The following is a 13,928-nucleotide window of genomic DNA, read 5'->3' as shown; positions in this document are numbered from 1 at the left end:
TGGTGGTAGTGGCGGAGGTGATGACAGGCGAGGCCGGGGCGGTGGGGACCGCCGCCTTAGGTCGGGTCGGCTCGGGGATGGCAGGCGAGGAGGCGACGGAGGCGGAGGTGGCGGCGACGGTGGTTGGTACCGCCTGCTAGGGGGGAGTGGTGGCCGCGGCGGCGGCCGCGGCGGCGGGGACGGGGGCCGTGATGGCCGCGGCGGTGGCCGCGGTGGCCGTGGCGGCGGCCGTGGCGGCCGTGGCGGCCGTGGCGGCGGTCGTGGTGGCCGACCCGCGCTGCCATCCGCGAATGTGCCGTCACCGTAATCGCCGTAGTCTCCAGAAGCTTGGGGAGGCGAAGCTGTTACCCAGTCTAATTCATCTTGAGGATCAGATGGGAAAGACGGATTTTGAGAGCCTGAGGAAGAGCCGGCCGGATTGGACGGCATTTCGACGCCCGCTCCAATGTCGCTGTACGAATCATCGTACAGAGCCATCGTACGACGTGGCATTCGTGTTGTGCTGGCTGCGACGACGGATGCCTTTCCAGACCACGAGCTTGCCAGCAGCGCGGCTGCAGCAAGTAGCAGCACAGTCCATGTGTTCATGGTTTGGTACTTTCGAAAGCTAGTCCTGTTGTTGTGAAGGGAAGCACATCCGCTGTAACGGTAAGGCTTAGCCATAACACCGGGTTCCGAGCAGCGTCGTTGGCTGTTGTCGACTTGATGTTAATCCCACGCCCACCGCTTTCGCACTGCTGCAATATGCTGCCCAGGCTAAGTTCGGTAGCTAACCTTGAGCCTTGGATGAGGCTCAAAGCGACGTGGCTGATATATTCACAGGTTTATTGAAAAGTACGGTACCTGCGAACGGCTACTCCGATCCTCTAAAGCAGTGCGATGTTTAACATGTAATGATGCTTCATAAGCCAGCCTGAAAAGTGCAAAACATAACTGGTCGCTTGCTCTATTTGATGCTTGTGCTTCTAAAGAGAGATTAATCCAGCATCGATTGTAAAATAATAGTGCTTATGAGCTATAATCAATAACATTGTAAATATCGGACAACTAAAGTTACTTCGTTACCGGCCTTTAGGAGCTTGCCGTCTCTAAACTATGTCAGCTACGTGTTCAGAGGTAAGGAGCTTAAGATGCCATAACATCTTATTTGTTTAAGTCAAGTTTAATTAGCCGTTGCATGTGGCAGACTAGAAGGGTACTGCGTACCAGGTAGGGAGTCCCTGTGGTGGGCGTTCGTACGTTCGCTTGCAAGCAGCGAAATGCAACATCGGCCTATTGCATGTACGTAATGCTGAGTCTTGAATCGTCGAAGGATATCATTGCGTGTTTATATGAAGCTAAAGACGTTGGTAAACTGCTTCTGAGTAACTTCTGGCTGCAGACAAGCCGGTGGGATATCATGGGATAACCGACTCCAAATCGCTGAAATCAGTCAGCACAGGAAGATGAACTGGAAAATCGGATCATGTGAGATATCTCAACTTGTCGCCCAGGCGCCCGCAAATGAAAACATCCCGGAGTTGCAAAGAATAATCGTTTTGCAATACATTTAAAATGCAACTAGTGGTACCAGGTTCATACTACGTCCAATTTTCAAAATGACCACTAACCAAAGGAGTGAAGTGCTACTGGTTAAGGGAGCTGTGCTAGGTACGGGCATCAAACTTGATACACCAAAATGCCTCAGCCCCTCAGCAGTAATGTGACATAAATTCCTACAAAGAAGATGGCAATCACTGGGCCGCATTGCAGCCCTGCCGAGCCGCGCTACGGCAGGGCTGTGTTTTTGCGGCCTACGCAAGTGCACGGCATTCTCTGCCCACGGTTACTGAAGCATGACACTGTATGGTGGTCGAGTGCCAGCGAAGTGCCGCTTCCGACCAAGCGCTACTTCGTGCCAGTGGTTGAACCAACGAATCGGAAAGCAATCGCAGGCGGACAACCGCCAAAGTGCTGCCCTTCTTTCTGCGGCTTTGATTGTTAAGGCTGGTTAGGTATACGACGCTTCGCAGCGTGCTGCTTCTCCTGCTGGACTCCCGCACGGCAAAATGCACCTGAGGACAAATCATTACGGTTACTGAAGGATGTGCTTACGATGAAGCGACTCGAGCTGACTCAAGGCTGATTCGTGTGATTTGGGTTCGATTTAGACCCCTAAGCGAAATGGCACCGGTAGTGGCAATGCTTCGGGTTCATTTGACCTGGTGATTCGGCTGACCCTTTCTAGAGGTAAATATTTCCCAAACAGTTTTCTGATTGGTGAATTATGAGCATTCTTTTGAGATTAACGCATTTCAGAAAGCGCGCTAAATGTACTTCGGTATCAACTGCGACCACGTATGTGTAAAACAGGAGATAATATCATTTATAAAGATAAAATGTATACTTTTTCATTCCTAGACAACGCTGGCCGCCCTCCAAGGTCCTCTACTCTACACCCAGATAGTACGCAATCCCAGAGTCACCCTAGCCACCTTCGAAAAACCGAGCTGCAAGACATAAATACGCATGTATACAGGTACAAAAAGTCGCAGTATGGGCCTGGGCCTATACATGTATGGGCGTATGGGCGCGGGTGATCCGGTCGAATCCGCTGTTACGGCAATCCTCGTCGGTTGGCGACGGTTAAGTATGTAGCACAGCGATCTCTTAGAATCGCATCAAGCGTCGGCATCAAATGCAGTAAGAAGCTTCTGGACAAATGTCTCCCCTCATTCATAAGCTTAGCAAGGATCATGATGAATTGCGAGCGGCCTGCCGGACGTACTCAACAAAAAGCAAATGCCGGGTAGCGTTTCGGGTTCCAGGAAGTTGGCGAGTAGGTGGGTAGGCAACTGTAGATAGTAGGCTGTTCCAAGGACATTGAAGAAACTTCGAGAGTTCGCCTCGCCTCGGCATCGGCTGGCTGCAGCACGGACCCAGAACGGACGCAGGAGGGTATCAGAGAGCCACGCATTCCACGCCCGCCATTCGCGACTTTCAGAGGGGCAAAGAGGTAAAATGCGGGAGAGAAAACATCCCCTCCCGGTCAAAGAGATTAAAGTGTTGTTAGGGGATGTGTCCAATTTTCGATGTACTTTACCATGTTTACCAACATAATAACTTAGGGCCACAATTCGTTATTGAACGCAGTGCTTAGCGCGACCTAGTCCCTGGTGAGTGGGGATGCAAAACACCCAGATGGAGTGGTTCCGACGGTCCCTCCCTCGACGCCAACATCAATTTGCTCAATTCTTCTCCATTTGTGTTCGGATTGCCTGCCTGCATGTTCCTCGGAATAATGCATGCTACCTGCACTTGCCAGCACTTGGTGCATCGCCTTGCACATTTCAACGTTTTGAGCTTGCCTGCACTGACATCAAGCCACCCCATCCCATCCCCAGGGAGAATTCCCTTACAGGCCACCCACTAACCTGGCGCACAGCTCTACATTAAACCTGTGCAAAAGCTAATCTGCGGACAGTGGTGCTTGCAACTTGTCGTGGTCATAAATACTAAGGTTGTTAGGGCGCGTCGGTTTGAGATGTAGGCACTGATAGAAATCCGCACAGAAATGGTCGTATAACAGAAAGTGGAACCGATGAAGGGAAAGCCGCCATTACCCGACAACGACCATTACCCTACACGAGCTAAACCTCCGGGAATGCTCATGTCAAGATAGCCATCCCGGAAATGGTTTGGCGCCAGGGCATCGATTTGGCAACGTGCCAATGCAATAGCGGAAGAAACCTCTCCTCGCGTGCGACACGATTACAGAACAAAAGTGGCCATTCGAACATCATCAGCGCCGAAGGAATAGTAGGGCGCCTGTAGAGCTTTAACGCGGCCTAGAGATGTCGCACAAATGATAGGCATTAAGACCCACATCCACATGCGCGAGGTGAATGCAACGGCCAAGGTGACGGGACACAAGGATCAGCTAGGAGCCGCGTATCATGAACCAAAAAGCTTGTCAACTAGTCACAGGCAGGGTCACCTGCCACGTTTTAAGACATACCTGCGCAAGCAAGTGTGTATACACGTGCTGCATATGCCTGCCTCACGCACAACAAACATAAGGCCCGGCAGTAGTCAAGAGCGCCATAACATAAACAGCATAGGACGCGGTAGCCGTGGGTCGTTTGTACCGTCACACGCATAACGGCCCCCGCTTGGCGATGAATTGGATTGGTGCAACCCTAAGCCACAGCCGCAGCAAGCTGCAACAGGTCCGCCAAGTACGAGCAGTACCACTCCATAAGTTGCATGGCATGGATAAAAGGATAAACGCAGGCGTGCGTGTGTGTGTGTGTGTGTGTGTGTGTGACATGGTCGTGGGGGTGCATACCCCATACCTGCAAACCGCCCAATACGAGCCGAGGGCTCAAGGGCTGCCAGATCGCCTATAATCGCCATTCTTCCTCGCACTTCAGACAAAGCAAGTGACAAAGGAGGCTAACGACCAAAGGGAACGATAGAGTTGCGGTGGGACCACATACGTTCCAGCATCCTTGCCAGGTGTTCAGGTTCCCACTTCATAGCGTCCTTCAGATGCTCAAAGCGTGGGAAATCCGTATCAGATCTTATTTCGCCGTACACCGGACAGTCCAACAAGACGTGCTGCGTCTCATCGTCAATAGGGCTATCAGTGCCGCAGCAGGGGCATATCCGCTCCTCCCTAGGTACATAAACGCCATCCCTTGCGCACTCTGTTCGCCGCCAACGCCCAACAGCAAGGCCTAAACTGCATAAGCTTAGGATTAGCTGAACGCGAAATAGATGTTGTGATATGCGGGAGCACCTCCTTCCTGCCCGCTTGCTTAGCCGCCAGACCCATTCAGTGCTGATATCCCGCCTTGTGGATTACCTGTTGTTTACTGTGTGACGGGTACACGTCTGGCTGGACATCCAGACGCGTATGCTTCCAACCGCACGTCAACCGATGCTTAAACTCCGATACCACACCTTCCCGCGATGGCCTATCCATTAGCCATTCCACTAGTACATCAGCCTCACGTAGCCCTTGCGGGGCTCTTTCCATACGTCGTGCCCCAGAAAACTCAGAAAACGGAGGACCCGTGACCCCATCCGCTCCCTTCGGGTTTTGGAGAGCGCCTTTACAATCTCCTGTCGCAAACGCAGATATCAAGGGAATGCATGCGGGGTTTCAGATCACCCAGCGCATAAGGCAAATCTGTAAAGTCCGTCCTTCCGTCACTTATCTCTCCCCTTCCGGAGCAAACGGATAGTAACCCCGACCGCCAAATGAAACCTATACCAGCACCGGGCAGCCAAGTTATTGCACATCCATCGTGTCCTTGTCACGTGAGTTTTTGCTGCTGGCCCTGGCCTTCTTGGTCCGTTTTACAGGTTGCGCCGCCGCGTCATCAATGTCCATCTTGGCCTTTGCCCTTGCTTTAGCCGCCTTGGCAAGGACAGACTTGACCTTGGCTTTCGACTCCGCGTCCACCACCTTGATGCCCTTGATGACAACGCCTTTCCGGATGCGTACACCCTTGTTCTTCTTCAGCTTCTTGACGCCTGCCTGATGCTTCTTGGCAAGCTTAGACGCGCGCTTCTCCGCCTCTGCCTTTTCTCGCTGGAGGTCGAATTCGTGCGCTTTTCGTTTGGTGCCTTTATTGTTTTTCTTACTCATGCTTATAGTAGCTAGGATAAACAAGTAGGCAACTATTGAATTAGAACACAGTGTGCTGTTGCATATATCATGAATATGTATAAGCTGCGGCAGCCTCAATCTAAATTTACCGTTGCTGCGTTTGGTTCCGGAGCTCGTTGTGCACCGACATCGCTATTTGTCCAAATTGGCTTGGTCAGCTCAAATGACTGGTGAAGCCTGTAAGGGCCTTGGTCGCTGCGTATTTTTTGACTAGTAACATAGCGGACTGATGGCACTATTGATTGATTGTCCAAACAAAGGTTGATGTTGCGGGAGATTGGTGTAATAAGGGACAACACATCCTTACCAGCCAAAGCGCCAGGACTACAACATAAGAAGCGCTGCAGACAAAGTATTGAAATGGTCGTACTAACGGACCCATAGGCGGGAACTACCGGTCACTCCTGATTCAAACTTTGTTTGCGGTAAAGGTAAAGCATCAACCCTGCCGTAGACTATAGCTCCTTGCTAATTAGTCTGCGTTGATATTCCCGTGCTGAGGGTTTGCTAGCGGCCCGGCGAAACGGATTAATTTAGCGGATCACCCTTAACTCAAGTTAGCCCTTCTCGTTGATCTAAGAATACCTCCAATGATACGAATTCATACTGGACTGCATTCCGGTGTTGGCAAAAGCCACTCGATCAGTGGTCGTCCCCGTCATGGTTTGCGTGTAAGCAGACCTATTCGTCAGCCTCGCCTGGGTGTGTGCGCCTTCAAAGACTGGTTCAGTGGTCTAGTTCAGCAACACAAGGAAGTGGCACAGCCGCCGCAGCCGGTTTCGCAGACCGCCACCATTCCGGAGCAGTTGCTCCCATCGCAATCCCAAGCGCAGCCCCAGGCGCAGACCGCACCGTCGAAACTTCCGCCGAAGCGGGATTTTCTTGAGGCTCGACAGGTGCGCAAGCATTACGACCTTGCAATCTGACAAGCTTGTCGTAGGTGTATGCGTCCCGGAAATGAGGAAGTCAAGTCCAGTTTTAATGATGCACAGCATTTAGACCTGTGCATGCAGACAGCGCCGCAGATCTTGTCCGCGCGAAGGCCTTATCAGAGCCCCGTGATGTAGTTGAGGAGCGGGAGCAAAGGAGCTAGGAAAGGACTAGGCGATTTTCCTCACAGAGGCAGGGGTAGCTGAAATGGGTTTGGGTTTTAGGGTTTAGATATTTATCGGTCATGTTGTTGAGGTTATCAGCCCTAATCGACTACTTTCGTAGCATCGCGACTTTGTACAGAGCGGCTCGTATGTCGAGAAGAGCTTTGTAGGATGGCGCGGACCGAGACTGTGCCCTACATAGCCGCCGTACGGTGTACGAAACGAATTATTCCCCCGCAGCTCCCCAACAGTTTTATGCATTTGTATTTCCCTCGCAGTTCTTCGCATTTTTCCGAGAATTCAATTTCCGTAAACTAACCCCCACTCCATTGGGTTTCCCGCTCTATCCGGACAGTGCTAGGGTTTGTTTTGTATGTACCAGGCTGCCATAAACGTCTATGGGCTTCTACGGCTATTACTACTTGCGCCATGAAGTTTTAGCAATATGAATTATTTTTATCAACATGCATACACAAGTCTTCGCCGTCCGCTGGGCGCTGCTCCTGAACCTTCTCCTGGTCCTGCCGCACCACTTTCATCCCCCCCCCAGGTGTCCCTGTTCCAACTGTTCGACTCGTCCGATTACAAGTTCGACATTCCAACCTACCAACGGCCGTACGCGTGGCGCACCAAGCAGATATACGAGCTGCTGCAGGTGGGGGTCTTATGGGAATGTGCGGTTGCGAGGGATGTGCAGCTGCCGGGATGTGAGTCACACCATCGAGTGAACAGTTGCGTCTGTGCAAGTTGTGACCCACAGACTTGGCCCTCTGGGCTGTGGATTCTTGGCATCTTGGCATCATCACATTATGCACCTCCCCCGTCGCGCACAGGACTTTAAAAAGGCGTACGACTCACGGCAGGAGTACTTCTTGGGTGCCATTGTAGCCACGCGAGCTGCGGATGGTGCTGATGTGCCGTACCAGGTACGTGTGTGCCGTGCATATCTACACGGTGGACTTTGTTTTTTCCTTTCAGTCGCTTTGTGTTTCTGTAGTTTGCGGCTTCAGACATCGAAGACGTCGGCATTTGAGGTCTCTCGTTCTCCTCCGCCCCGCCCTCACCCGCCACCCGCCCCTCCCCTGCAGCTGATAGACGGTCAGCAGCGGTTGACCAGCCTGGTGCTGCTGCTGGCCTTCCTGCATGGCTGGGCTCGGCACCAGGGCAATGATGGGCTGGAGGGCCGCATCCGGAGGATGCTGTACTTGGAGGCTGATCCCCTGGAGCTGGGGAGCAATGGAAGGTGAGGGACGGCTAGCTGTGAGGAACGGGAACGTGGAGGGAGGGAAAGGGGAAATGCATCGGGACAGCTAAGGCATGTGTACGGCTTCTCCGCCGCGCGGAAGGTTTGGCTTACCGTTTGGCCCCGTTTTGCCTCTAACTTGCCACGACGCCCGGTGTGGGTGTGTGTGGGTGTCAATATGGCGAAATTTGATATGTGCTTTGCCTTTTTTTGAGCTTTGGTTCCCGGCCGGCCTTCAGGTACCGTCTCCGTCTTCGAGATTCTGACGACCAGTTCTTCCGTGAGAATATTCTAGACGCCTTCCTCCCGCAGCGGTACCGCCTGACGGGTCTGGCGGCAGCGGCGACCACAGCTGCTGGCGGCGGCGACGACGGCTCGGATGCAGCTGATGCCGTCGGCTTCGACGGTGACGGCGACACCGAGGTTAAGCCATTGGAGAATGAAACCTGGTGGCGGTTGTACGACAATGCGACGTTTCTTCGGAGCCAGTTGGATAAGATGGTCTCGGAGGGGCTCAATCTGCAGGTACGGACAGGTATGGCGCTGAGGACGCCGTGTACAAACCCTAAGATGAAGATTTCTACGGTGTCTTATGTCGCATTTTCCGCAAGCCTCTCGACTGCTTTATTATAACTATCTTCCTACTTTCAAATCTCTTCCCTCTGCTTTTTTTAAATGTAATTTCTTACAGTGCACATATATCCTCCTCTCCACAAAAGCCCCTTTTTCTCTCTCCGAAACCACCGAATACCACCCCAGGACTTTGCCTTCCACGTGCTACGCAACTGCTTTGTGGTGATGATGGTGGCCCGGGATGAAGGCGCCTCCTTCCGCATCTTCTCCACCCTGAACGGCAGGGGTATGGACCTGTCCGTTGTGGACAAGCTCAAGGCTGACCTGCTGGCCGGGGTGAGGCCTCAAGGGGGAGGGCGAGCTGGTTTTTCGATCACTGCTCCTTGTACGGACACAGACGAACCCGCTTCCTAAGTTTTGGATAGCTCAGCTCCTGCATTTTTGAGCCTCTCCCTCAGTCCCAACAAGTCACCCAACACCGCCTACCTCTCCTGCCCTACCATACCCCAATCCTGGGCCCCATGCGGCCCCCATCCTGCCCCATCCTGCCAGCCACTGCACCTCACCTCCCCCTCGCCCCGCCCCGCCCTTCCCTAGGATTTGAGCCCCGTGGAGCGCTCCCATTTCGCCGATGCCTGGGCTGAGATGGAGTCCGTGCTGGGTCGCGCCTCGTTCCACCGGGTGTTTGACCACATGCGGGAGCTGGCGGCCGTGAGCGACCCGCAGGTCAGGGAGACGTCGGTGCTGGAGTACTTCACGCGGCGGGTGGATGACCCCAGCGCCGTGAAGCAGGTAGGTGGGTACCTGACGGGGCGTGGCGGAGTTGTGGGCGGAGGGGTAGAAAAAGGGAGGACGGTGAGCAGCTGAAGTTGGGGAGTGATGCGAAAGTTGGCGGCGGCAGTCGTTGCCTTGGGTGTGTCGAGCCTTTCCTACTCCATGTGTCGGCACATGTCGGCTTTTCCCACCCCATGCGCCGTATGAGTCCACCCATCTCACGACACTGTCTCGAACTCCTTGACCTTCATACGTCACGTAACTCCCCCCCCCCAACCCGTGCTCTTTAGTTACTCGTTACGCTACGCTACTCCACCCTACTCCACCCTGCTCCACCCTTCCGTACCCACCCCCTAGGTTCTCCAAGTTGCACTGGACTACGGCCGACTGCTGTTACAGCTCCGTCAAGCCTCCTGGGCACCCCCCGAGCTGGCGGCGCTGCTCGCGGAAACACCCACAGAACCTGCAGTTGATAAGATTGCCGGCAACACTTCACTGGAGCAAAACCTAGCTGAGGTCTCGCCGCTAGGCCAGCAGAAGCAGCAGCAGCTGGAGGCGGCGGGCAACATAATATCGGCTATGGTCATAGGGTCGGTTTCGGAGGAGGTCACAGCTGCTCTGGGACCGGAGGATGAGAACCGGCACTTAGAGACCATGCACGAGCAGCACCGCAAGTGGCTGATGGACAGTAATGCCGTCATCGTCGGCGGTGGCGGCGGCAGTATCGACGACGCAGGAATGGCGACGGCGGTGGAGGTGACTGATTTGGTGGAGCAGCACCAGCACCAAGGGCAAGAGGAGGGTTCGACGTTGATGTTCCGGTTCGACGAGCCGGCTGCGGCGACGCCGGTCGCCACCACAGCCGCTGATGCGGACGTTGGCGATGGCGGCGGCTGGGCGGCGACGGTAACGGAGCAGCACGAGGTGGCTCCTCAATGCGCACCTGCAGAGGCGGCGGCGGCGGCGCTGGTGGCGACACCAATAGACGTTGAAGGCTTTATGGAGAAGGTTGTGGGAGAGGAGCAGCAGCAAACACAGGGAACGGTCGTCAACATTGAGCCCCCTCCTTCGTACTCGCTGTCCGCTTCATTCCTCTCCGCATCCGTAGAACAACAGCAGCAGCAGCAACAACAACCTCCGCACCAGGATTCTGCAGTCATCCAGCTGCACCAGCACCGGCAGGAGCTTCAATCAGATGTGGACGAAGTAGCAGGTATGGTGACGGTGTTGGAGAAGCCTGTGGAGGAGGCGGAGGCGGGGGCAGTAGCACCACCAGCAGCAGCAACAGAGGGGGAGGAGGGGGAGCGGCAGCAACTGCATGACGACGACCTGGGACTAGGGGCCCAGCGCCAGGCTGCGCTGCTTGCCGAGCTGGACACACGTAGTCGGCACCTGAACATGTTCGCGGATGAGTCTTGGCTGCCGCCGTTGTTGGAGTTCTTCTACCAGACAGAGGACCTGGCGGCTAGGGCAGCGTTCATGAAGGTATGACGAGAGCAGCGGCAAAGGCGGTAATGATAACATTGACAATGATGGTAATGACAATTATGGGACCATGATGACAGCTCTGATACTAAAGACAGTGATGATGACGGTGATTGTAAAGTGCCTGACAGGGAAATGGATCTCGCAGCAAATTGACGTTTCAATGAAAGGACACGAGCCATGTCGGTGACGTTGAAATGGTTGAACAGTTACGAAGAACGAGTACAATTCCATACTATACAGTAACATATGCATGTACGGCGGCACATCGGCACTGACGGTGTGTTGTACATGTGTTGTTTATGTGCCGTACGCAGGGTGCCGAGGCGCTGCAGCTGTTACTGGAGCTTCAGGGGGATCCGGCGTTGAAGGCGGAGCGGTGGGGTCTGGTCTCGCAGGCGTTACTGCAACGACCCTTCCGGCCAGAGCAAGTGCTTGGTGCGTTGCGACTGAGTGACGAGGAACGGCAGATGTTCAGGTGATGAATCTGGGTGGGTTCGGGGGAATCTTTAATTTTTAATTGTTCTACGGCATAATGTACGGTAATGATGCCTGTATTGTGTGCGGCACATTTTGTTATAACAGTTCGTGCATCATTAACATTATGATCGTAATACCTTTATTGCCTCATTACCGTGCTTTTCCCCGCTCGCGCACCGGTTTTTGCAGGTGGTATAGTTTTGTGTCTTAGTGAATTGTTTGCTGCATGGACGGTGTTGCTAACGTCGTGATTATGTGGACGACCGTGCAGGGCCCGTTTGGACGCCAAAGATCTGTACGGCACAACAGACCAGCGCACCTTGCGGCATTTGCTTGTCAGGTAGTCGGTTGGGGAAGGTTGGAAACGGCGGGAGGGAAAACAACGTTGCATGGAAGTCGAGCCGAAGGGAAGTTGAATGAAGTAAATAGAAACTGCTCATTTCTGTCGTGTCCCAAAGCTGTCTGCGGATGCAGTTCATCACTTTGAGAAATCTATTGCGCGTATGCCTGTAATTAAGGCCCTGGGCGGACTTGAAGGCCAAGTAGCTTGTGCGACTTCCGCATAGGGTTCCTCTCGCTGTTGACTCCCTTCTTACTCCTAACCCCCAGCTAACTGCCCATCCACACGCCGTTGATCGTTGGGTCCAGGTGCGAGCCCCCTTCCGTGTGCCGCTCATTGATGAGTCCGGGAGGTCTGGGGGGCCTTATTGTGGAGCGAGTGGTGCCGCAAACAGCCCCCGAGGTAAAAAGGGATCGAGTGGTGCGGGAAGAAATTGCGTTACGGGCCGGGGATAGTGTGAGAAGAGGAGGGAAACGCGGTGAGGAAGCGAAGGGGGGGAAGCGAATAAGGTACAACGAAGGGGGGAAATTTTGGATGCTTGTGCTAACAGCGTGCGGTGGACGAACAACCGCGGTGGACGAACACCCGTGTGGGTCCACAGATCTCTGGGTCTCAATTACCCCACGTCCGACCTTCCGTCTGGGTCTCCATTATTTTGTTGGGCAGATGTCCGGTTTCGTGGATCTCCATTATCGTGGCTGCTGGTCCGTGGGGAACTGGCGTTCCCGACTCCCACTGTAGCCCACCTCACCTCACTTTGGCCCGCTCCACTCCACCTTCTTCGTCTCGATTCCACACGCCACGTACATGCCACGCAGGGCTCAACTTGGCGTAAGACGCGGATCTCGTCACCTTGTGATCCGCATTCCGCCTGGCCCGACCCATGGTTCACTGCTGCGGCACGCACCGCCGGCACGGTCACCGCCGCGTCTGAAGGGGAGCAGCCGGCGGAGGCAGTAACAGCAGGACAAGATGTCGCCACCTCTGCTAGCGCCGTGCCCTTATCGTACGAGGTCAAGTATTGGTACGAGGTACAGCGCCTAAACTGGCACGGGAAATTGGGCAACTTGGTGCTGCTGCCTGCTACTACTGCTACCGCTGCTTCTGCTACAGCCGACTATGACGCCAAAGTGGGGCTTTGGCGGCAAGCGGGCGTCGCGTCGCGGTTGCCGGGTTTCACGGGTCCGTTGGTGGACGAGCGTGGTCGGTACGGCAGGTTCCGCTTTTGCCACGACGAGTGCCGTCAGCGCCACGCAGGTCAGTAGTGTGTTTGTAAAGGAGAAGCGTATTCCGTAACAAGAAAGTGTCGCATCATGTTGGGCCGTCTTAGGTCCGAGTGAAGGTCTCATTGCGAGCCAATCGATACTGTGCAGTGCCTGCAAAGAATCTGTTGTGTGATGCCAAAGGCTGTTCGAATCACCCGATCGCCTTTCGAAGTCATCTAGGATACTAAACATACAAACACCCCCCCTTACATTCCTCCCTTACTGGCAGATATGTTGGAGTATCTGATCAACGAATTTGAGCTCTGAAGCATGCTGGTGATGGCGACTGTAGCAGTGGCGGGTGGTACTGTAGCGATATGTGAGCGTCAGCGGCACGCCCAGCACTGTACAATTTAATAGTATACCGTTGGAGAACGACATGGCTGCAGCAACTCCATGGGATCGTTACCGTTGTATCTGACCTACACTACACTAGGTCTCTTCGGCTGGCTACTGCTTGGCCATATCGTATTAATATTTCAGCAGCAGCGGCTCCATGCCAGCGAAGGCACTCGGGGCCAAAGCGGTTCTGAGCTGACGCGTCTGCTGGAAGATTCCTATCTGTGTGATGGCGGGAGTGAGTGTTTCTTGTATTTTTGAGGATTTTCGGCGCGGGCGAAGGCAGCAGCAAGCTTTACAACGGCGTTTTTCCCGGTTTTACAGGGCGATTGACGCGAGGAGAGATGTCGGAATTGAAGTTTTGATCTGAATTGTGGTTGTTCGAAGAGGGAGGCTTTATCGTTATCGGTGAAGTGGTTGCTGTTGTCAAGCTCTCCTGTCGCGTCGTGAACATCAAGTGACAGTGTGCTGGTCATGTTTTGTGCTATAAACATTCTGCCTATAAGCACATATCATCGGCGTTATAACGGTGATTATGGGAAGATGAGTAAGCTTGGATATATGCAGCCATTACTAGAAAAATACCGCTATTGTGAGTAGACGTCATAGACAGCTACGTTATATACGCTACGCATGGAAATCTTATGTACACGTTGCTGAAAGGAGAAGCATCTTTCCA

At 53.9% G+C, this 13,928-nt stretch overlaps 3 protein-coding genes across 3 annotated transcripts in view; 2 read left to right on the top strand and 1 right to left on the bottom strand.

The window, feature by feature from the left end:
- VOLCADRAFT_87198 (uncharacterized protein) overlaps positions 1-3,412 on the top strand; it is a gene marked incomplete at both ends in the record, with an annotated part of 6,661 nt that extends 3,249 nt beyond the window's left edge. Inside the window, one exon of the mRNA XM_002946967.1 lies at positions 3,384-3,412. Within this exon, the coding sequence (XP_002947013.1) occupies positions 3,384-3,412 (29 nt within the window). The remainder of the gene's footprint in view (positions 1-3,383) is intronic.
- Positions 3,413-5,275: 1,863 nt separating this feature from the next.
- On the bottom strand, positions 5,276-5,635 carry VOLCADRAFT_87197 (uncharacterized protein; the record flags this gene model as incomplete). Its single annotated transcript, XM_002946780.1, has 1 exon — positions 5,276-5,635. The coding sequence occupies one exon, from the start codon at positions 5,633-5,635 to the stop codon at positions 5,276-5,278; it is 360 nt and encodes a 119-aa protein (XP_002946826.1).
- Positions 5,636-6,120: 485 nt separating this feature from the next.
- Positions 6,121-13,923, top strand: VOLCADRAFT_103240 (uncharacterized protein). Its single transcript, XM_002946966.1, has 13 exons — positions 6,121-6,552; positions 7,301-7,405; positions 7,584-7,676; positions 7,839-7,993; positions 8,233-8,518; positions 8,753-8,902; positions 9,164-9,421; positions 9,698-10,825; positions 11,143-11,303; positions 11,577-11,645; positions 11,954-12,047; positions 12,464-12,902; positions 13,140-13,923. Exons 1-13 carry the CDS (start codon positions 6,247-6,249, stop codon positions 13,175-13,177), a joined length of 3,282 nt encoding a protein of 1,093 aa, XP_002947012.1. The 5' UTR covers positions 6,121-6,246; the 3' UTR covers positions 13,178-13,923.
- The last annotated feature ends 5 nt before the right edge of the window (positions 13,924-13,928 follow it).

This window comes from Volvox carteri (genome assembly GCF_000143455.1).
Source record: "Volvox carteri f. nagariensis unplaced genomic scaffold VOLCAscaffold_4, whole genome shotgun sequence".
NCBI lineage: Eukaryota > Viridiplantae > Chlorophyta > Chlorophyceae > Chlamydomonadales > Volvocaceae > Volvox > Volvox carteri.
The sequence above is the reverse complement of the archived record's forward strand: the minus strand, read 5'-3'. Positions and strand labels throughout refer to the sequence as shown.